Raw genomic sequence first — 23,701 nt, 5'->3', positions numbered from 1 at the left:
ATGGGGTGGGGTGAAGTGGAGTGGGTACTTGTTAAATTTCAGATGCCATGCCCCATCCCTGATCCATTAAATCAGAATCCCAAGGGGCAGGCTTGGAAAAATCCCTGTTCTCACCAGCCAACCTGGCCCTGGTCCTGGTCCTTCAGAGGGCACTTAGGAACCATTCATTTTATAAAGGTCAAGGCCTTGCTCAGAAAAAAGGGAGATACTCCACGGTCTGCCAAATAGCAGAGCAGGGAGGATGCTGGCCAGTCGATGCCAGCCAATCACGCTTTGACTTCTGGGAGGTGTTGAGCCAATGTCCACCCCAGGGCAGTGAGGGGCACAGAGGCTGCAGTTCTGGGTGCACTGAGGGGTTTTCTGGGGAAACTCTGCGCTAAATGCAGGAGGTAAGGCTTCTCTGAACAAGTCCAACCTGAGTCCCTAGGACAGGAGGGAGACAGAGAAGCAGCACGAATGCCCAATGCAGGAGCATGGTTCAAGGGTGCATTTGGCAGGAGTGTTTCCTGGGCGGAAACCTGCAGGATGGTGAGTAATTTTCCACATCTAGTACCTCAATATTTCCTGCCCAGAAGATACAGGTGTGAACATCTGGAGAATTCCATACCTACGTACTCCCTGCTGTGCCTGCAGCCTGGTCCCAGGAAGTACTTGGAGAGGTTGACTGAAGAGGGACGCCTCTGCACCAGGGTGACACCCCTGGCAAAAGGCTACACACAAAGGCAGCAGAACACACAATTCCGCTCTTTGACAGCAGGCAAGCCACTTCATCTCTCTGTGTCTCTGCGTGTTCATCAAAAAATGGATTCTTGGGCTTCCCTGGTGGCTCAGTGGTTGAGAGTCTGTCTGCCGATGCAGGGGACACGGGTTCGTGCCCCGGTCTGGGAAGATCCCACATGCCGCGGAGCGGCTAGGCCCGTGAGCCATGGCTGCTGAGCCTGCGTGTCCGGAGCCTGTGCTCCGCAACGGGAGAGGCCACAACAGTGAGAGGCTCACGTACCGCAAAAAAAAAAAAGGCTTCTTGCAGGACGATCGGGAGGATGAAATTCAAATTTATTTGAGGGTCTAGCACAGGATAAGCTCCTAATAATAACAATCCACTGCTTGTCAAAGGACAAATGTAATACGTATTGACTTCCATCTTTGCTTGGGTTACAAACTCCAGCTTAGCTACAGAGCCCAGCCTATTCATTTCAGCAGCTCTCTTCAATACCGTTAAAGGATCCTTTCAAGTCAATTCAGCCCCATGTACTCTGGCTTGAGAACTCTCCAGGAAGTGGTGGTCTTTCTTAGCTGGAAGGAAGCTATGTTGGAGGGGAGGTTGGAGCCCGTAATGGGGGCCGGGAGCGGCCTCTGTTCCTTCTAGCATCTTCTCTGAGTGCCATCCAGTACAAGAACCCCACAGGGCTGGGATGGTGGTGGCCTGTGACTTTATTCCAGCCTTGGAGCTGATGTCTGCTTAGGCTATTTCATAGCTTGTTGAAAACAGATGAGATAATGTCAATTAAGTAGTAACCAGAATGTATGATATTTTAATTGAATATAGCCATTTACTTACACACTTATTGATTGATTGACTATGATGACTTTGCAGACTGAGCATGCAAAGAGTGCTGGGGAGCATTAAAGCCTTGCTGACATGGGGGAAATAGGGGGGAGAGGCCTGGGTTGAGAGCCAAGAAGCCTGGTTTAGCTGTGACTCATTTACAACTCACTTTGTGGCCTTGACTTACCTCTCTGTCCTTCAGTCTTTCATCGTGAGTGTAAGGTGTGAGTCCATCCACCCCACAAAATTCTGGGGAAGATTATCTCTGCTAACAAACATGAAAAAGTTTTGTAAGTTGCAATGATTTATAAAAATGTTATTTACCCCAGTTATTTAATTTGCATTATCTCATCCATTTTCTAGAACAACGTTTGAAACAGGCTTGGGGGTAACATCTTTAAGTTCAGAAGGTCCAGAAGACACACTCTCACATCATCAACTTTCCCTTTGCTTGAAGGGGTCCCTTCCAGACGCCTGGCCACATTCCTGTAAAGATAGCTCCCATGGGGAGTCAGGAGTCCAGACACTCAGAGTGAACCTGAGTCATCAGTGGCTTCAAACCGTCTCTAGCCCAAGCATCTGTTACAATTATGTCCCCTCTTCCGTTTTATTACTTATTCATTATTTCTTATTACCTTAGTCTTGTTTTATCCGTTTTATTTTAGTGTCAGTACCCTGAGATCTTCCCAGAATTAGGAGGCTCATAACCATTAAATATGTCAGCGGGAGGAATGCACAAGCCTTGAAGGTGTTGCAGGTTGAACCATGTCTCCCAAAAGAGATGTTGAAGTCCTAACCCCAAGTATCTCAGAATGTGAACTTAATTTGGAAATAGGGTCATTGCAGGTGGAATTAGTTAAGATAAAGTCACACTGCAGTAGGGTGGGCCCTAATCCAAGATGACCTATGTCTTTACAAGAAGGGGACATACATGGAGAAGGCCAGGTGAGGATGGAGACAGAGTTAAGTTGTTTGGCTATAAGCCAAGGATGGCGAGCGACACCAGCAGGTGAGAGAAAGGCACAGGACAGATGCTCCCTGGATCCTTCAAGAGAGAACAGCCTTGCCCTGCTGACACCTTGGTCTCAGACTTCTAGCCTCTAGAAGTGTGAGAGGACACGTCTGTGATTTTAAGCCACCCAGTGTGTGGTGCTTTGTCATGCAGCCCTAGGAAATGAATGCAGATGGGGATGCGAGGACTCTGATTTCCAGCCTTGCCTCGGCTATACCCTGGCGGCTCATCCTCGGGCAAGCCTCTGGACGCCACGCTTCCTGTCTGCAAAAAGAGGGGGTTGTGTTGGATCAGCATTTGCCAATTTTGCTGATAATTAGAATTACCTGGGCACATTGAATGATAGTTTATTAGACCCTCCCATTGGGTTTTCAGAATCAGTGGGTCTGGGTGGGGGCCAGAAATCTGTTTTTAAGGAACTCTCCAGGTGGTGGCAGTGACCGAAGTCATGCTGTTGCTGCCCTCTCTGGTGTTCTAGGTTTTTTCAGAGTCAGGCTTTGCCCCTTGACTCCACACGCTATGCAAGCCTACCCTGGATTGTGCATGTTGGAATCCATACCCCTACACCCAGATTGCAAACCCAAGAGGGCAGATCCATGTCTGTATCTCCAGCATGTTGCCTGGAAGATGGCTAGTGCTTAGGAATCAGGCATCGAGCAAAGGGATAAATCACCTTTACATACAAACGTCCTGCTCTAGGACACGTGATCAAAGACCTTGCAAACTCTCAAATGCGCCTCCCTTCCTCCAGGCTGGCCCGGCCCCTCCGTGCTCTTTCAGAGGAATAAATGATGCAGACACAGTTCTAAGACACTTGGTCCTGTGAAGTGGGTTCTGTGACTCTTGTCTTTTACAGATAGGGAAGAAACTGAGGCTCAGAGAGGTTAAGTGACTTGCCAATGTCACAGAGCCAGTGGTGGAGCTGGGGTTTGAAGCTGGTTTAGTGGTCTAGTATCAGCATCTTAATCTCTCTATCGCTCACCATCCCACTACTCAAAGCAAATCCCTTGCCAACAGGACCCAGTCCAAGCAACTGGGTTCATCCCATCTTCCTGTCTCACCGACCTCTCTGGAAAGATCTCCTGTCACTCTCCCCACCCCCTCAGTCTACACTCCGGTAGCTACTCGCCCTTTTGGCCCTTCTCCCTCAGCTGTCCTTCTGCTGGAAATCTCTTTTCCTTCCCACCCAGAGAGCTTTTCCCTCTGGGCTGCGGGGATAGTTAGCCCCTTGTGTCTTTGACAATTACAACACACAGCCCAGTGCTCCAGGTGGCTCAACCTCTCCCTTCCTTCAAGTCTTTGTTCAGATGTCACCTTTGCAGGGATGCCTTCCAGAACCATCTTTTAAAATTTTGCTATCTCCTTATCCCCACCACCCTACACTCCCATCTCCCTCCTTTAGTGATTTTTTTCCCCATGGCATCTCTCACATTCTAATATACTGCATCATCTACTTATGTGTTTTATTTACGATCTCTTTCCCTCCCTGAATGTCAGCTCCACGAGGACAGGAATTTTTGCTGTGTTTTTTCATTGCTCCATCCCAGCACCTGGAACAGTGCCTGGACCACATGCACATACAGTGCATGTCTGCTGGATGGATGGACAGACGGACAGTTTCCGCACTGTTACACTTCTCTGCTGTGCATCTGTCTCCCTCCTATGAGTGCCAGCTCCTTCCAGGAGGGACTTTATCTGATTCATTTCTGTATCCCAGCAACTCACCAAGGGCCTGCCTCTTAGTAAGTCCCAGGGAAACCTCTGTTGAATAAATGACCGAGTAAGCGAATGAATGAATGAATGAATGGACCGAGGGATTTCTTTCCCAGAGGAGAGCTTGCTTGGCAACACGCAGCGAATAGGTGTCCATGTGCAGCTTCACCTGTGGCTGCTCCTCAGGGAATGAGCCCCCTGCACTGCTGCTGGGACGTTTATAGCCCCGGGAGCAGGGTCAGGGCTGTAAAAGTTGGACAGGGTCCGCAGGCCTGGGCCCAACAGTGACATCAGCTGGTGTCGGCCTTGATTCTGCCCCTCCCGTGCTCTGCCCCTTTGCCTCTCCCCAGAGGGAGCACTTGGCTTCTCCAGACCTCACCAGGCTGGAAAGGTGGGGTTGGCAGCTGGGGCTCCAACGTCAAGGGGATTTCAGACTCTGTATGCATCTGCCTGGGAGGACGTTCCTGTAATCTTAACCTTCAGGGTGAGAGCCAATGGAGGAGACAGGCAGGCTCAGTGGTCCACTGAGCGCACAATTCAGAGAAACCCAGGGATTCTGTTCACTTTTTTTTTTTTTTCCATTTATGCTTCCATGAAAGCTAACTCATCTGCTTAACTCATTTTTTCTTTCAAGGAAACAAAATGCTTTGCTCCATCCGTTTATCTATTCATTCTTTTAAATAGCATATTGATTTCCTTCCATTCATTCTTCTGCTAATTAATTCATTAGCTAATTCATTGTGAAGAATGTTTATTGAGCACCCACTACTTTCGGAACAGTGTCCTAGGTGCTGGACACAGCAGAGGATGTGACAGGCTGGCAGGGCTAGGGTTTCAGGAGGAATCAAAATCCACCCCAGATGGTGAAGGGAGGACTTACAGAGGCCCGGGCAGAGGGAAAGGAACAAACAAGGGACAGCAGGAAGCCGTCAGCCCAAGTGCGAGGGCGGGGAAGGAGCAGTGTTTGCGGAGCTGGTTGAGAGCCTTGGAGGGTGGGCCGCCTGGGGCAGCTGGAGCTGAGGATGTAGCTGTTACCAGAGCCACTGAACAGAGCAGGGAGGGAGAGGGGAAGAAGCGCCCCCAACTCCTTCTCTTCACACCCCTCATCTACTGCTGGGCTGGCAGCCAGTTGCAAGAGAGCAGGCCAGCCAGGGCAGGAGCAGGGCAGAGAAGGTGGAGGACCAGAGCGGGGAGGCGAGGAGTGGCCAGCACAGAAAACCAAATCCCAGCTCTCTGGGCTACAGGTTCCTGTTGGAGGACACGGATCAACAAACAGGTAACTATTCACCAGGTGGTGATGGGCGCCATTCCAAAAGTAAAGGGCTAGGGTAGACAGAAAGGAGGCGTTGATTATGTGGGCTGCACTTAGTATCAGGAGGTCAGGGGTCCTCTCCAGTGGGTCCTATTTGAGTGGAGACCAGAGGGAAGTGAGCAGGGAGCCCTTTGGGAATCTGAGGCAGGGTGTTCTCGGCAGAAGAACAGCAGGTACCAAAGGTCCTGAGACAAGCGTGTACTAGACTTGCTTGAGGACACCAAGGGGTCCAGCTGGCCAGAGTGGAGGGGAAGGGGGAAGAGAGGGTGGGGACATGGGTCGGGTATGAGTCGGTGAGGGTCAGAGCCTGTGGACCTTGCTAAGAGCCGAGGACATAACCCTGAGAGGGTCGGGAGATGATGAAGAGAAGTGGTCAGATCCTGGGTAGATCTCAGGGGTGAGGTGGGGCGTGGACCGCAGGTAGAACAGTGATGCCGTTTACCTGGAAGGGAAGACTGTAGGGGAGCAGGTTCCGACATAGTGAGTTTGAGACTCGGATTATTCATTCTAGTGGAGGGAGTAACTGAGTGCAGCCCAGGGGGACCGCTCTGGCCTCAGGCACATGACTGTCTTCAAGTCCTTGCTCTGCCAGGAACTGACCCAGCCCCTTGCCAGCTTCATTCCATTTGGTATCCGAGTGACGATGTGCTCTGGACAGGAACGTGAGACACAGGTCTGGGCTGGTGACGTAAAACGCGGGACTGTAAAATGAGTCCAAGCTTGCTCTGCCTGCCGCACGACAGGCCAATAAATGGGAGATGAGGTGTGGAATACGGCTGGCGCACGACAGGCCAATAAATGGGAGATAAGAGGTGTGGAATACGGCTGCCGGCAGACCAAGAAGATGGCAGACTAATGTCTCAGAAGAACCATCTTATCGGGGTTTGGATGCCAGTTTCTTTTATAGAACGGAGAGGGGGAGGAGATGAGGAAGTAAAGTAAAAAGGCCATAAGATTTGCAAATGTCCCCTGGAATGGCCAGCCTCAGGGAGCAGATGTGTTCATTTCTTCTTGCTTGTAGCCATCCACAGGTGAACAAAGACACTTCGGTTTACCATTCAGGCAGAGGGGCAGGGTTCCCCGAGGCAGGTCATTGTGTACAGACAGTATTCTTGTAGTGAACAAAAGCAGTGGAAAACAAAGGTTAAAGTCAAAGAAACAGGTCCAACATGTAGTCAGATTTGGCTCTTCCCTGTTACAGGACTCCCCAGTGTAGAGATGGGATCAGAGGCACCCAGGGGACCAGGGGGCAAGTGCAGAAAGAAGAGGGCGAGGGGAAGGGGAGGCCCCAGAAGAACATGGAGGGCGGCCAGTGAGGCGGGAACAACCCAGCAAGCTCAGGGAAGGGGCTTGGGTGAGCCTCCAGGTCTCAGCAGGATCTGAGCTGACCATGTCTGGTCCACAGCCTTTCTTTGACATCTAATCCGGACCCTCTGAATTTTATGAAAGATTGATGTAGAGATGTTAAAAACTAGGTACAATTTATGAGTCTCTGCTGGGTGTTGAGTGTCATGTCCACACATGGCTACTGTTCCCCACACATGTTTTTATGGGACATGCTGTTTACGATACAGGTAAGGAAGCTGAACTCAGAGAGGGTAGCTGAGTTGCTTAAGGTCACACAGCTGGTGGGCGGCAGGGTCAGGGTTTGAAGCTGGGTCCCTATGGATGCCAAAGCCTTGATCTGCCTACTGAAACCAAACTGATGAGTAGGGAGGAGGGTCTGAATTTAGAACATTCCATTCCACCTTTTTTTTTTTTTAAAACAGGTTGAAAATTTTAATTTATTTCAAAATGGTAACTAAGTCGAGGCATGTTGGCTGGAAGATGGGACAAGGAAGTTTGTAGAAGGACCCAGAAGGAAGAGGAGTGATCAACTTCACCAAAGCTGCTGGGAGGTTACAGGGAATTGACTACTGACTTTGGATGATTGAGAGGTGCAGTGGGTCAAAAACCCCATGGGCAGGAGCTGAGGAGAGAAATGAAAATGACACAGTGAGTTCCTGTAACAAGACCAAGGAAACAGGTGGGAGTGGGAGATCATGGGGTCAAGGGGAGGTTTTGGTTTTTTTTAATTGAGGTGAAATTCACTTAACATAAAATTAACCATTTTAAAGTGAACAATTCAGGGACTTCCCTGGCGGTCCAGTGGTTAGGACTCTGTGCTTCCACTGCAGGGGGCTCGGTTTTGATCCCTGGTACAGGAACTAGGATCCCACATGCCCTGCGGTGCCAAAAAAAAAAAAATGAACAGTTCAGTGGCATTTAGTACATTCACAATATTGTGCAACCACCACGTCTGTCTAGATCCAAAACATTTTCACCATCCAAAAAGCAACCCCTTGACCCATTAATAGCTGCTCCCCAATCGCCTCCTCCCCTGGCCCCAGGCAACTACTAATCTGCTTTCAGCCTCTGTAGATTTGCCTCTTCTGGACATTTAATTTAAATGGTATCATACAACAGTTGACCTTCCAAATCTAGCTTTTTTTTCACTTAGCATGATGGTTCAAGTTTCTACATTGTAAAACATGTCAGAACTTCATTTCTTTCTTTGGCTGAATAACATTCAATTTTATGGAGAGACCACAATTGCTTATCTTTTCATTTGTTGACGGATATTTGGGCTGTTTCCACCTTTTAGCCATTGTGAATAGAACTGCTATGAGCTTTCATGTACAAGTTTTTGTATGAACACCTGTTTTCAGTTCTCTTGGTTATAGACCTAGGTGTGGAATGGCTGGGTCATATGGTAATTCTACGTTTATTTTTTGAGAAACCATCAAACTATGTTCCACCATGGCTGAACCGGTTTACATCCCCACTAGCAATGTACAAGGGCTCCAATCTCTCCACATCCTTGCCAACAGTTAGTTTTGTTTTTGTTTTTTAATTAGTGACATTAAGACGTTTTTGTACAGAGCCTGGGATGACCTAAGAGAGAGGGAGAAATTGATGCTATTGAAATGAGATAATTGCTGGAAAGAAGGAAATTTTTGAGAAGGTGAGAGGGATGCGCCCATAAGACCCACAAATGGGAGGTGCTCCCAAGTGAGAAGTCTGTCTGGATGCTGGGCTGTCAAAAAAGAAAGAAGAGAAAGGTGTCTGACATCAAGGTCTCACCCTGATGGACTTGTTCTCTCTGGTGAGGGCCTTGCCCACACAGCAGCAGTGAACAGGTGTCAGGGCAGACAGAGAGGGTGGTCTCGCTTTAAAAGCGTCAGTTCTCATACACAAGACGTGGTGCATTGGGTAAGTGGGGTGACCTCTGAAACCCAGCAGGCTCAGCCGTAGAATGGAGATAACAAGAGCTCAGGGGCTGTTCTTCGAATTAGATGAGGCTATGCCTAACCAGTGCCTGGAACATAGTAGGTGCTCACTAAAAGTAGGTCCCTTCCAGTGGCTCATCCTTCTGATTAGACTGTGAATTTCCTGACAGGTTTTTCCTTCTTTGCAGCCTTCTCAGCATCTAGCACTGTATTGGCCTCACAGTAGGAGCTCCGTAGACATTTGTAAAAGAATAAATAAAGGAACAGAATAAAAATAATGAGCGATAAAGAGATTTCTCAACAGTAACTGCAATAGCAAATATTTACCTGGAGCTTGCTACATTGCAGGCCATTTCAAAGGTATACACCCGGGAGTGATTAGTGGGAATGTAAACTGGTTTAGCCACTGTGGAAAATAGTTTGGTGTTTCTCAAGAAATAAACACAGAATTACCATTTGATACAGCAATTCCATTCCTAGGTATATACCCTTGCATCTCATTTGGTCTGGACGTGACCTTGAGGTGATTATTCCCTTATCCCCACTTTGCAGAGAGGTGACTTGTCCCATGAGACATGCTGGGGAGCAGCAGTTGGGATTTGAGGTATGACATCAAATCTCAGGCTCTGTCATCATCTTATACTTTTTATCTAGATGCTGCTAAACCAATGGTTGAATTGTCCTGGCACCTGAGAATGATTTATTACAGCAAAAAAGATGTCAAGAGAGAGTTTGGGTGACTGCTTGGGGAAAGGAGGGGTGGGCGCCAGCTGGGTAATTGTGGAAGGTTTGAAAAGCCTGGGAAAGCAATCCCCTCGCTCCACAGCCTTTTCTTGGTGTGCCTGCATGTCCTAAAGTACAGCTGAAGCCACCCAGACACAGAAATGTCATCTCTCTAGCGTGAGGGCTGTGCAGGCATCAGAGGTCGGTTGATAAAGACACCTTGAGTAGGTGTCTCCAGGGATGAGGTGATTTCCTCCTGCTCTCCAGCCCTCCTTTGTCAACAACAAGGCACTGGGGAAATGGGATTAGCCATGAGGAGGTTGCCCGGTTGCTTCCAATGGATGCCAAGGGAATTGGATGGGCTTTTCCAGGCTCCCAAGACAGCACTGTTTCCCAGGGCCTGAATTCATGCCTGAGCCAGGCGCAGGGTTCCTTTCCCGAGGTGGGTGAGACTCCTGGGCACCCATCTCTCTGTGCTTCACCCCAAAACCATGCATCACTTCCCACGCCCTCACCTCTCTCTGTGAGCTGCTCAGAAGGAGGCTGTTGATGCCCTTGGCTGAGCTTGGATCTAGTCCCAGCCGCCCAGCAACGCTCTTAGCCCCTCACCTCTCTCCCTCACATATCTCTGCCACTCCAGCCCTCCATCTATCTCCTGGTGCTGAAAAAGAGTAAGATTAGCACACCTGCATCACTTTTGAGCTAGAGAGAGGTCAGGAGGACAGCGTGCATTCATAAAATAACAGCAATGGCTGTGACCATGGGAGCAGCACTTCCCAAGTGACGGCTCTTGTGTATTTCACCACGGGCTGATTTTACTCCTCCATCGACAAAGCAGCAAGAGTTGACCCCTCATCCTGCTCCTCTGGGCTTCAGACTCGATCAACCTGCATTCCTTTGTGTTTTGCTTTACAACTCTTGCGTGTCATTTTACTGACCTTCATCACAGCTGCCCGGGCAGGTTGGTCCTACACTGTTATCCAGAAGGGAGTTGACACCCTAGGGCAGTCAGCAGTGACTTCACCAGGGTACCTCTGCCTTGGACTCCCAGGCCAGAACTTGCTGACCCACAGCTGGGCACGTTTTTTTTTTTTTTTGGCGGTACACGGGCCTCTCACTGTTGTGGCCTCTCCCATTGCAGAGCACAGGCTCCGGACACGCAGACCCAGCAGCCATGGCTCACGGGCCCAGCCGCTCCGCGGCATGTGGGATCCTTCCGAACCAGGGCACGAACCCGTGTCCCCTGCATCGGCAGGCGGACTCTCAACCACTGCGCCACCAGGGAAGCCCCTGGGCACGTTTTTAATAATCTGAGCTAGCCATCAGTAGCTCGATGTTAATCATTTATCGCTTGTCAAGATTGCCATCACAGAATGTTTACAGTAGCCGCTGGATGCCTTTTAGTCATTAATGCCGCTTTCTTTCACAATTTCCCAGGCTTATATCCGATTCTACCGGGAGCCATTCTATTCATGAAGCATCTTCTGTTTGCTCTCTAGATGGGGAACGGGCTGAGGAAGCTCCAGGAAACAGGGAAGTCAGGCTCACAGGTTTGGATTGGCTTTGGGGACCATTTCAGGAATTACCAAGACTTACAGAGCAGCTTGGGCAAGAGATTTAAAAATTGAGGGATATGAAAATCAACTAGGTGAAGATGAAGTGAGAAATGCACTTGGAGTGCGTAGCGTGGTTCTGACAAATGTTTATATAAAAATGAAATCGATTATGGTGTGGTCCTTATTCCAAAGGCAGCCAATACTCCCCTCCTCCCTTCCCCTTCTTTTTTCCCACCCCTCCCCTTCTTCCTAGCTGCCCTATTTTCCACATTCCTTTAAGTTAGCTTTAGCTCCATGCCAAAGTCAGCAGAGAATTCACCCTGAAAATTAAGAATAAAGTCACTGTGAAGTGTTGGGCAGAGAACTGGGGCCAGGGCATGTGTGGCATTTTCTGCTCAGAGCTGTCAGCCAGCGACTCGCTGGGCCCACAGGGCTCTGTCAGCAGGGCCACATCTCGGGGTGGACAGGACAGAAGGCCACGACTCCAGACAGTTCAGGGAGGTGGCTGCCGTCCGCTGGAGCCGCTTTGGGAGAAGACATCCGCCTTCGCTGTCTGCTGACATTTTGTGCTGCACTGATGCAGGTGGGTGCCTTTTCTTCACTTGCATCCTTACGCTCAACGCAGGCTCATGAGGACAGGACCGACTTCAAGGGGTCTGGGCTCAGATCCCACCTCTGTGGTGGCTTGGGTGGGAAAAGATACTTCTCCAAGCCCAGCTTGCTTTGCCTCTAACATGGCCAGTTAAAGCATCCAACACACGGTGCCCCTGAAGGTTTTATTATAAGGAGCAGCAGCAGAAGTACAGGAGAGGTGATTTTCTAAGCATTTAACCCTAGGTACAGCCTAAGTGGGCCCAGTCAAATTGTCAGGATCAGAGTCCTGTTGCCTATAGCTGCTGGATTGTGGCAGGTGGGCCCCTGGGGCCTCAGCACGTGGCTGTTCACCAATGGGAACAGCAGCAGTCCGACCTTTTAGGCCACAATGATGGGCACTGGCAGGGTGTTAGACTTGAGTAGCAGCAATATTAGTATTGTTACCACAGATTCAAAAGACAGGAGCTAGCATTTTTTGGAACCCCATGCGCTGGGCTTATATTTATGTTATACTATGTTATGTTATTGATATTATTCTATTTAAGCCTAGAAGATTATTTTGAGGCGGTTTAACATTCTCTAGTCAAACACCAAGTGGGTCCCCCTCCTTTTTCCTCTGAACCCGTTCAAAGACACCGTTCGTTCCATGAGATCTCCCAGGAGCCTGTGGTGATGCCGATGGCTCATGATCCTTTAGCATTTACTATGTTCTTCACATACACTGATTCAATTAATCCTCATGGGAGCCCTATGAGGCAGGTCCTATTATTATTCCCTACCTGACATAAAGAAACAGAGGTACAGAGAGGTCAAGTAACTTCCCCAAGGCACACAGCTAGCGAGCTATAGAGCTGGGATTTGAACCCATGACTCCATGCTGCCTCGGATGCGAGCCATCTGCACTTGGCCTTGCACTGCACAGGCGGCAGCTTCCCCCTGTGACGTGATGTCCTGGGGACATGGCGTCATTCTCAGCTCCGTGGTGGCCTCTGCATGAGAGGCACACAGTCTCAGGCTTCTGCTATAGAGAGCAACCCTGGGCAGTGGGTCCTTATGGACTTAACAACCCTCTCTGACCAGGGAGTAGAAGGTCAGAGCTGGCTTTGACCCCAAAGGAAGCACAACCCACACCCCACACACACATCCTCCTGGTACCAGCAAAATTTCTCCTTTGCAACATGTTTTCTGGGAAGAATGAACAAATACCTCTGCATCCTTGGCCTCAGGCACAACTCACCTCTCTCAGTGTAGAAGATTTATTCAACCTCTCGTGTTGGATCTTCTGAGCACACCGCTTCCTGCATCCTGCTCCTGTGCCCCCTCGCCCTAGTTGTACCCACGGAAGGATTTAACACAGGTTGTGATTAGTTAGTGTCCACTTGCTGCCTTCTCTTCTCCCACCCATGTCTGTTCTCACTCCTTCCTCCTCATCTGGAACCGTTCATCAGCTCTGACCATCAGTTCTAGGTGGTTCCAGTTTTGGACACATCCTCACAAGAGCCACCCTCTGATCACAGCTTGGATCCCATCTTCTCTCAGTTGTTCTGCAATCTAAGCCCCCAGGGGAAGCTTCCACCCTCCCTTAACTGCCTCACCATGCCTGCCACTCACCCTCTGTCCCTCCCTCATGAACCCCCAGTGCTCCGAGACCCACATCTTCCTTCCCCAGGACCAAGCTGGGAATGGACCGTCCACACCCTCCTACAGCCCAACCAGGCTTGGTTTTTAAGGCTGCTCCCCAGAGGTCCCCGGTGGCAATTTCTCAGTTTCACAAACCTTCCTGCCCCTTCAGTTAGTTGCTTGGCCTTGTGCTTCACTGAGAATATGGACACCATTGGACAGAAGTCTCCCATCTCCCCACTTCCAAACCTGCATCCTGCCCATGCTTCACCCAAGTTCCGTCCTCTGATTCCACACCCACTGCCCACCCCCTTCTCTGCTCCTCCTTGAGGCCAAAGTTCTAGGAAGATCCATCTCCTCCTCCAGATGGTCCAGGCTCTCCCCAACCCCCTGACTTATACTTCCCTATGGCCTCCATGTGGCCACATGCCCTGGACACTCTTAGCTCTTCTTCCTTGACCCCTGAGCCATATGCACACAGCTGACCACTCACATCCTCTTAAAGTTCTCCTGCCAGAGTTCACTCTCCCTGCTTTCTCCGACTCAGTCCCCTTTGCTGTCTTCTGTCCCCCATCTGCTCTTTCCTGGTCGGAGTTCCTTAGGAGTCTTTTTCTACAGTCTGTCCCTGGGTGACTTATCTAATCCCATGGTGTTAATTGTCATTAATTTATCTCCAGCCCAGACCGTTTCTTGAGCACCGCTCTTATTTCCAACTGCCAGAGTGATATTTGTACTTGGATGTCACACAAATGTCTCAGCCACACGTTTCCTAAAGAGAATTCTTTATTTCCTCCCATCCCCATATCTGTTGCTTTCTGAGTCTTCTCCAGCTCAATGAATGATGGTTGCCATTACTTAGACACCACAGATTTGCCAGGCATCTCCCCAGGCCTTTTATGTACATTCCCTCATCTAACAATCATGACATGAGAGAATGATAACAATCATCCATTGACTGATAAAGAAACAGACCCAGAGGTTAAGTAACTTGTCCTGGGTCACGGTGGCAAAACCAAGACTGGCAGGTTTCTGACTCCGGTATAGCTTTGCTCTTTCCACTCGGCTCATGCCTTTTCAAATCAGACTCTTGCTTGATTGTTTGGAGACCATCTTCATCCTTGGGTACCCGCAGGACCCCCATGTTGCATAACTCCAGGGGGACTTTGACAATGTCACCTGTGTAATTGGTGCTCCCTGGAGTCATGTGGTGATAGCCATTCACATAAACTAGAATGGGAAGGCAGTCTCTGGAACTCAACAGGTGGTGGCCATGGATACCATCATTCTGGCTCCCTTGGTCCCATCCCATCTCATCTGATCCCATTCTGACTCCTCTCTTCCACCCCAGCCACCCATTCTGTTTACTATGCTCGTCTCAAGCCAGTCACTGTCAGACTCTGTGGGCACAGAGATGGGTCAGCTGTGATCCTGTAGTGTGAGGCATGTATCAGGCAGTGTTCTCTAGAGAAACAGAACTGACAGGATGTATGGATAGATAGATAGATAGATAGATAGATAGATAGATAGATAGATAGAGATATTGATAGAAGAATAAAGAGAGAAAGCTTTTAAGGAATTGACTTGCATGATCATGGGGTTGGCAAGCCCCAGACCCATAGGGCAAGCCCACAGGCTAGAAATTCTGGCAAGACTTGATGTTGCAGCCTTGGTCTCAAGTCTAGAAACTCAGGCAGGATTTCTATGTTGTCATCTTGATACTGAGTTCCTTCCTCTTCAGGCACCTTAGTCTTTGCTCTTAAGGCCTTCAGTTAATTGGATGAGGCTCACCCACATTATGGAGGGTCATCAACTTAAAGTCAACTGATTGTAAATGTGAGTCATACCTAAAAACTACCGGCAACATCTCGCCCATTCTCTTAGTGTCCGACCACACAACTGGGCACCATGGCTTTGATGAGCTGCTACATAAAATGAACGCTCAGGAGGAAGTCATGGTCACTGGCAAGGACACAGATAAGAGAACAGTCAGCTGGTACAGTCTGGCTTCCGCGAGACTAATGTGATGAGCTAGGGGATGCACAGGACAAAGTGATTCCGATTTTCTGGAAGGAATAGATGGACAAGCAGAGTAGGTGAGCCTTGAAGGTGAGACAAGGACAGGAGGAGAGGCACTCCAGGCCAGGGGCCAGCCTAGGAAACAGCCAGAATGGCCTGAACACAGAGGTCAAGTGCGTGGCATGTCCCTGGGCGTATGCTGGAGGGAGAGGGGCGGTTCCCTCGGTGGAGGGCCTCGAATGTCACGCTCACGTGTGACCAACTGTCATTCTGTCAGGCCAGCTTACATGACTTTGGACCTCACAGCCCGTCATCGTATAAGAACTGTGTATTCTTCCACGATTGTAGTTTTTAAGTCTACTTGGCTCCTTGAGATCTTAAGGGCTTAATTCTTCAAAAAAAAAACTGTTTCTTTTTAATTTGAAGAAATTCTAAAAGCTTGTTTCTCCAGTTGTAGAAGTGGTTGGTTTTTGTTGGATAATTTCAGTGTAGAAACTTGGAAAACTGTAGGAAAACAAATCAGGTTTAAAAATTGGCTAAGGGCTTCCCTGGTGGTGCAGTGGTTGAGAGTCTGCCTGCCGATGCAGGGGACGTGGGTTCGTGCCCCAGTCCGGGAAGATCCCACATGCCGCGGAGCGGCTGGGCCCATGAGCCATGGCCACTGGGCCTGCGCGTCCGGAGCCTGTGCTCCACAACGGGAAAGGCCACAACAGTGAGAGGCCCGTGTACTGCAAAAAAAAAAAAAAAAAAAAAATTGGCTAAGATAACCACGGCCAAGGGGTAATTGTTATTATGCTGTGCTGCTTCTAGGAAGTCTATTTTCTATGCACAGAAATATGCGATCTGTCCCCTGCTCATCTCTGCAGTTCATCTCCCACTACTCCCCCATCCCGTGCTGGGCCAGGCCACTTACCTTCCATATGCCCCATGAGCAGCCCATATGCTCTTCCTAAACTGTCTCCTCTCCCAGAATTTATGCTCCATAAGGGGAGGGCAAGGTCTGTCTTGCTCAAGATCGCATCCCCATAACCTAGATACCAGGGGCTTAATAAATAATTTAATGTATGAACATTTTATTTCACTCTTAATTTTAAATTAAAAAGCACATGGACATAGTTTAAGTACATATATTGTTTAATAGTATGACTCTATTAATAAGTACACCTATTTTACTTTATTTATTTATTTATTTATTTATTTGGCTACACTGGGTCTTCGTTGATGCGCCCGGGCTTTCTATAGTTGTGGTGAGCGGGGGCTGCTCTACGTTGTGGTGTGCGGGCTTCTCATTGAGGTACATTCTCTTGTTGCAGAGCATGGGCTCTAGGCACGTGGGCTTCAGTAGCTGTGGCTCGCGGGCTCTAGAGCGCAAGCTCAGTAGTTGTGGCGCACGGGCTTAGTTGCTCCGTGGCATGTGGGATCTTCCCGGATCAGGGCTCGAACCCGTGTCCCCTGCATTGGCAGGAGGATTCTTAACCACTGCGCCACCAGGGAAGCCAGTATACCTATTTTAAATGTTGACTAATGTATATTCTTTTATATATCTTCCTCCTATCAAGTAAGAATATATTATGAGCAGTTTCCAATGACATTAAATATTCCTCTTTAACATTAGTTTTAAAGTGGTGCATGAGTTTCATCACTTTAAACCTTACTCTTAGATATTTTGTCCTATTGTGAAGACCATTTTTCTACCACGAAAAATGCTGCAATGACCATCTCAGGCTTAAATCTTCACACATTGTTATTACTGCTTTAGGCTATTTATAAATGGAGTCATTGGGCCAAAGGACCTAAATATTCTTATGGCTCTAGAAACATATTTCCAAACTCCAGAGAAGCTGTACAGTTTTCCACTTCTGTTGTGGCAGTGAATTGGGTTATAATTTCGGTATCTGTGTCCAATTTGACAGGGCAGATTGGCACTTTGTTTGAATTTGCACTGCTTTTATTTTCACATCTTTGGGACAGAAAGTCTAAGGTTTCCAAAGCATGTCCCACTGTAAGAGTGACCTTCTGAATGAGGATGTTGTGGGGAAGGGCCTGTACTTGATAAGTGATGTGGCATATGTAGGAAAACAGAGAAGTGGTCCAACCTGACCATCTCGCAAGTGGAGAAACCAAGGCCAGAGAGGAGCACCCAGGTCTCTGGGGGAGCTGGGACCCCCATCCTGATGTCCTCACCAGGGACTCTCCCCTGGGTTCCTGAACTGTGACAGCAAGTGTCGGTCTAATGGTTTCTTCCTTTTTTCTCTTTTTCAGGAACAAAAAAGCCCAGCCCAAAAGCTGAAAACTAACCATGAAGCTCAGGGAAAAGAACCCAGCAGATAACAAAGAAAGCGACTTGGAGAAAAAGAAATTGGTTAGTCCTGGTCTCCCTATGTCTCCCTTGTAGGAGTGTTCAGGTGACCCTGGGGCAGTCCCTCCTGGCACCCTCCCTTCTCCCAGGGGAAGGGATGTTGAGGTGAGATCAGGCAGAGAAGGAGCAGAGGCTGGAAGCAAAGTTATGCAGGAAGGACCCTTGTGAATTGTAAATTGTATACGGTGAGGCACAGGCTGCTGCTGCTGATGTACTCTGGTTGATGGTGATACTATCTGTGGTGACCTTTCAGACTGAGGGGTGGTCTCCATTCCAAACGTCATTTCTCAGCAAGAGGACATTGATGTTGAAGGTGATAATGATAAGGAAACACTGAAACCCAACCCTCTGCAAGGCCCAGTCCATGTGCCCCCTCCTCCAGGAAGTCCTTGGCACTTAGAAAGTCCCTCTCCTTCCTCAGGACTCCTTGGACCCTCTCTTTAAACCAGATTCAAAACCAGCAGCCAAACAGTGCCTGCTCTGTGCCAGACCTTACATAGGTCTCTCATTCCATTCTCCTGGCTACACTGTAGTGGAGGCATCACTACCCCCATTTTACAGGCGAGAAACTGAGGCTCAAAAAAGGCTGAAGCCACGTGTCCAAAGCTACGTAGCTAGTTTAAGGTGCAGCTGATCTCGAACACAGGCCCATCTGTGCCTCGTGTCCCGTGATGGATGTGGAGGCAACCAGGACTCAGAAGAAGATGTGTCCATATTTGTAATAAACCTGTATTTAGCAAGACAAAGATCAATACAAGTGTATTTACCAAATTCCCTGGGGAGTGTGAAATGGCAGCTAAGCATCCCCATCCCCATCACATAGGTGTGAGCTGGCGGTCCAGAGGGGTCAAGCCACCTGTCTCAGGGGCCCCAGGGACCCTGAAGACCCAGGCTAAGCAGACAGAGATTCCCTCCAAGTGGACACAGTATCTTTTTCTTGGTGCTCATCTTAGGTTGAGCCAAGGCTCCACTGTCTAGGCACTGGGTGTGAGGAAGGAAGGGGTGAAGTCATTGCAAACATTCTGCTCAAATGATATTCAGTAGAAAATTCCCCTTTTTTCCTACTCTCTCTTTGGTAGAAAGTTTTCATGTTATCCAAGCCAACTTAGTCTCAGGATTTCACCCAGGGGAGAGTTTGAGTTCAGTTCCAGAAGTATCTACTGGGCCCCTTCTCTGAGCCGGGTGGGAAGAAGGCCCTGGGAATTCAAAAAAGGCTTAGGACACCATGTGAATTTTTTTTTTTTTACAAGGACAAAAGTTTTATTTGTACTAAAAACCTCAGCCTATATTCTCTTTATTCTTGATTCCAAATAAATTCATAATTTAATTGCTAATCATGCCAAGAGTAGTAGCTAGACTGGTTTCTTTTATTTGCGAGGTAAATTTCACAAACCTAATGAAACGATTTATTTTATTCTTCAGTGAAAATTGGCATTTTTATTCAACTTACATCCAGATTTTTTTTGAATTTTATTTTATTTTTTATACAGCAGGTTTTTATTAGTTATCCATTTTATACATATTAGTGTATACATGTCAATCCCACTCTCCCAATTCATCCCACCACCACCACCACCACCCCCCACCACTTTCCCCCCCTTGGTGTCCATACGTTTGTTCTGGAAATACAAGAAAAATAACAACTCCTGTCCTCGGGCAGCTTACCACCTGGTCAGGGAGAGGTTTAATAAACAAGTGACGCTTCCCTGCTGGGTAGCGGTGAATAGTTTAAAGAACAATGAAGCAGAATAAGTGGAGAGCTGGGGGAGCCCTTAGAAACAGAGGTCAGAGAGAACTTCTCTGAGAAAGAAAGCCGAGATGAAGGGGAGTGGGAAAGCAGGATGTGCAGACATGTAGAAGAAGATTATTCCAGGAAAAGGGAAGAGCATGTGCAAAGATCCTGAGGATATTGGAGGAGTGTCAGAAAGGCAGTGTAGTGGGAGCAGAGAAAGAGAGTGGGAGAGGGTGGTCAGAGAAGTAAGGGGGCCATGTGGGTGCTGGGCTTAGAGGCTGTGGAAGGGACTTGGGCTTTGCTCACCTGCCTTGGGATGTCATGGTGCATTTGGAGCAGAGGAGTGACACGCTCTGTCCTTTGCTCAACAGAATCACTGTGGCTTCTCTCTTGAGAATAATCTTAAGCCGGGACACAGGAGAAGCAGGGAAATCTGTTGGGAAGCTATACTAACAATCCAACGCAGAGATGATGATAGCTTGCATTTTGTTACCAAAATGGTAACAGTAGAAGTGGTAACAAGTGCTCGGATTCAGAATATATGTCAAGGTAGAGCTGACATGATTTCCTGATATATCAGATGTGGGTGTGAGAGATAAAGATAAGTGTTTGGTTGGCTTAAGCAAATGACAGGATGGAGGGGCCATCAACAGAGGCCGGGAAGACCAGAGCAGGAGCAGGTTTAAAGGCTCCATTGGGACTTGGTAAGTCAAGATGCACATTCAGCATACAAGTGGAGATGTTGAAAGCCACATTGAATATATCTCACTTCATCTTTAAACCAATATGTGGTATAGATCACCATGTTAGAAATGAGGAAACTTCAATCAGTGCATTGAAGTTCTATCCTAAATGGCACATCTTAAGTGTTGACACATCATGTAAGTGATGGAGCCAGTATTTGAATTCTATCCAACTGACTATAGAGCCCACCCCCTCCCTTCTCTGTTCCACTCATGGAATCTCTGTGGACAAGTGGGAAGGCACATGCCCTCCCAGCCAAGTGCTCCCAGGTGTGGACTCTTTACTCCATCCAGGACTGCTCTATGACCTCTACAGGGCAATGCCACATTTAATTCACACAACAACTTATAACTATCATTATTATCCTCATTTTACAACGGTGGAAACTGAGGCACAAAGAGCCTCAGATTCAGTACATGGTGCATCTAGGATGTGATCCAGAGATCAAGTTCTTCAACACTATGTCTTATTCCAAAATTAAATGTTCGTCAAATCAAAGAATAGCATGTAATTGACTAAAATCAAGATATCGCTTGCTGTGAAGTATCATTCAAAGACAGTGTCACCTTATCTTTGAATCAGTAGACATTTGTTAAATGAAAAAGGCACAGCCCTGACAGCTGGAACCTATAAAGCCTTTTATTTAACAAACATTTATTGATCAACTACTATGAGCCAGGCACTGGATAGGAACAGGAGCTACAGAGCTGACTGAGTCATGGAGAAGCTCAAGGTCTAGTGCAGTGGGCAGGGTCATTCCAGTGCTATAATCAGGATACATAAAGTAAAGTGATTGCATTCAACATTTCTCTCTTTTTCTAGTCTCTCTTATTTGTAAGAAGCCGTATGTCTCAGAGCAGCAGTGAGTTAAATCTTTTGCATATTAGAAAAAATGGTGTTATCTTGGCCTAGCCTATGCTCTGGAAATTTTTTATGAACTGGGGAATTTCACTTCCCTTTTGACATTGAACTTTTCTCCTGTGTATATTGGAGGGAGGAAGAATGTGGTTAATGGTAAATATGAACTTAGGATAACATTCAGTATCACATTTTGCTTTCATGATGAGTAATTTTTATATGCCTTGTTTTCAAAATAAATAAAAACTGCCATTTCCTCATCTTTACCAGGGTTTGAAGCTGATTCATTTGTGTCTCATGTGAGAACATCTCATGTAGACATTTATAAGGCACATTTGCCCATAGAGCCAGCCTCACACCTGCAGTGTTTTATCCAGGAACATTGATACATGAATGGGAAACTATTAAAAAAAAATCAGCCCAGAGATGGTTTCACAGCCAATTTAGCAATTGTCTTTCTGATGTTTTTTGTCTCTGCCTTCCCACAGAAAAGTCTGGACACCTACTGTTTCCTGGTCTTTGCCGCAGTCTCCTTGCAGGTGCTCTCTATTTGTATTTTTTCCTGCCTGAGACCAAAAACAAAACCCATGCAGAAATCAGCCAGGCATTTGCCAAAAGGAACAAGGCCTACCCACCAGAGAAGAAAATTGACTCAGCTATAACTGATGATAAAACAAATGGAAGGCCTGAACCGGACTCCTCCTCCACACTGGAGAATTGTGTCAAAAAGAGGATTGTCTGAATGGATGATCTCACCATTTTTGGAAATGGAAGAGTCCCCTGCAAGTTTAACACTACTAAGTATTTAAAAATAAACCTTTGCTAATCTAACATGGCAGCCATTTGGGGTTTATTCACAGCTGAATCCCCCAAACTCTTCTGGCAGCTGGAAAGAATCACCCTATGTTTTAGTGGACCCAGCATTCTTCTGTAGAGATCCATGGGCTGCTTTCTTCATGACTTACCCCATGGTTTCAAAATGAAATTGGGGAAATAACATTTGAATGCTTTCTCAAAGAATAACAATCTAGTCTGACAGAGGACTCGATGGACTAGAAATCCAGACTGAGCTTCCAGTCCCAGCTCTGCCAGAAATAGCCTTGAGCCACCCTCAACCTGGATCCTGAAGCATCCAAGGACCCTTGGCTTTGATCCTGGATGAAGGTTTTCATACCTCCTAATAAATGCCTGTTTCCAATCTTTAGCTCTACCTTGTGGATCTCAGACTCAGGAGAGGCTGATACCAACCCACCACCCTCCAGGTCCCATCTCTCCCAGGATGTCCCATGGGGCTCCAGAAATATCTTCACCTCTGAGTATCAGATGTGCTCACAGAGGGCATAAAGTGGATCAATATGTGGAAGACCTAGAGACGCAGACATAAGAAGTAACTTCCCAGAAGCTGAGGCAGGGACTGCAAATTTAACACTGTTCAGTTGAAAAAAACAATGTTAAGAATGCTTCTGAAGTTTAACCTAAGCTTGGAGGAAAGGAACACTGTGATTGATTAGTGATGTCTGCCACAGGTACAGAGTGAGAGTATCACACATGCTTTATGTTTGCCAATCTTAGAAGAGATTTACCTGAAAGACAATGTATTAGGGTTCTTTGGAAGAACAGGAAAAAAAATATATATATATATATATATGTATATATGTAATTTATTATGAGGAATTGGTTCACACAATTACAGAGGTTGAGAAGTCCCACAATCTGCCACATGAAAGCTGGAGACCCAAGAAAACCAAAGGCCTGAGAACCAGGGTAACAAGTGGTATGAGTTCTACTCCAGGTCTGAAGGCCTGAGAAGAGAAGTGCTGATGGTGTAAGTCCCAGCCCAAGGGCTGGAGATCAGTGTCCTAGCTCAGCCATTAGGCTGGGAGCAAATCCTCCCTTTCTCCACCTTTTAGCTCTATTCAGGCCCTCAGTAGATTGGATTCCCACCCACACTGGGAAGGGCAATCTGCTTTACTCAGTCTACCAATTCAAATACTAATTCCATCCAAATTACCCTTGCAGACACACCCCAGAAATAATGTTTAACCAAATATCTGGGCACCCCATGATCCGGTCAAGTTGACACACAAAATTAAACATCACAAGTCCACCACTTGTCAACTTGGCACCTATATGCATCTCTTTAAATCATACTCAGACTCCAAAGACCATAACAAGGTCATAAATCTGCCTAACATGATAGAACTATCCTATGTTCAACCAAAAGTTCACTAACCCCTTCTCCAGAAGAGGAGGTAAAGTCCTTGAGTGATGTTTACTCTTCTCCTTGATTCTTCATAACTGAAATGCTATGAGGTCAAATTAACAATACTTAAGTACTATGATACAAAGACAATACATCTTATGTTACATGGTGAGGAAATAAAAGAAAGAAAACAAAGTTATTGTTAGATCTATGGAGAGAAACATAAACCTGTTCATAAAGTGAGGAAATACTCATGATAATTACAATCTTCATTCTGTAACTGGTCCTATGGTCATAGCTGGTATTATCACTACCTTCTTCCACTTTTTGTATTCCCTTGGCCTTCAGCAAACACCTCAGCTGGTCCTGGTTCTTTATCTGGTAGGGTGACCCAAACCTTCTTTCCTGAAGGATCTGGGCCATTATTAGTCCAGTGACAATTGG

At 47.4% G+C, this 23,701-nt stretch overlaps 1 protein-coding gene across 5 annotated transcripts; it reads left to right on the top strand.

Moving 5' to 3' along the window:
• The first annotated feature begins 6,247 nt into the window (after positions 1 to 6,247).
• SLC2A9 (solute carrier family 2 member 9) lies at positions 6,248 to 22,969 on the top strand. 5 transcript variants are annotated; one of them, XM_082611333.1, is made up of 7 exons: positions 6,248 to 6,465; positions 7,353 to 7,609; positions 11,013 to 11,125; positions 11,563 to 11,714; positions 17,624 to 17,723; positions 19,824 to 20,001; positions 21,543 to 22,969. In XM_082611333.1, the coding sequence occupies exons 5-7, from the start codon at positions 17,661 to 17,663 to the stop codon at positions 21,794 to 21,796; spliced, it is 495 nt and encodes a 164-aa protein (XP_082467459.1). In that variant the 5' UTR covers positions 6,248 to 6,465; positions 7,353 to 7,609; positions 11,013 to 11,125; positions 11,563 to 11,714; positions 17,624 to 17,660; the 3' UTR covers positions 21,797 to 22,969. The 5 variants fall into 5 exon arrangements, with proteins under 5 accessions (XP_082467459.1, XP_082467460.1, XP_082467461.1 ...); XM_082611334.1 differs by lacking the exon at positions 11,013 to 11,125; XM_082611332.1 differs by lacking the exon at positions 6,248 to 6,465 and adding an exon at positions 6,530 to 6,614 and having other exon boundaries at positions 11,013 to 11,714.
• The last annotated feature ends 732 nt before the right edge of the window (positions 22,970 to 23,701 follow it).

Source organism: Mesoplodon mirus (assembly GCF_964341445.2).
Source record: "Mesoplodon mirus genome assembly, chromosome: 2".
Classification (NCBI taxonomy): Eukaryota; Metazoa; Chordata; class Mammalia; order Artiodactyla; family Ziphiidae; genus Mesoplodon; species Mesoplodon mirus.
Note: the sequence above shows the minus strand (reverse complement) of the source record. Positions and strands in the feature narration are given on the sequence as shown.

Bases quoted from the DNA above. Each gene is read 5' to 3' on its own strand.
- SLC2A9 (XM_082611335.1), top strand. From the start codon at position 17,661: ATGAAGCTCAGGGAAAAGAACCCAGCAGATAACAAAGAAAGCGACTTG. The intron at 17,724-19,823 runs GTTAGTCCTGGT...TTTGCTCAACAG, and splicing joins ACTTGGAGAAAAAGAAATTG to AATCACTGTGGCTTCTCTCT. The intron at 20,002-21,542 runs GTAGAGCTGACA...GCCTTCCCACAG, and splicing joins GATTCAGAATATATGTCAAG to AAAAGTCTGGACACCTACTG.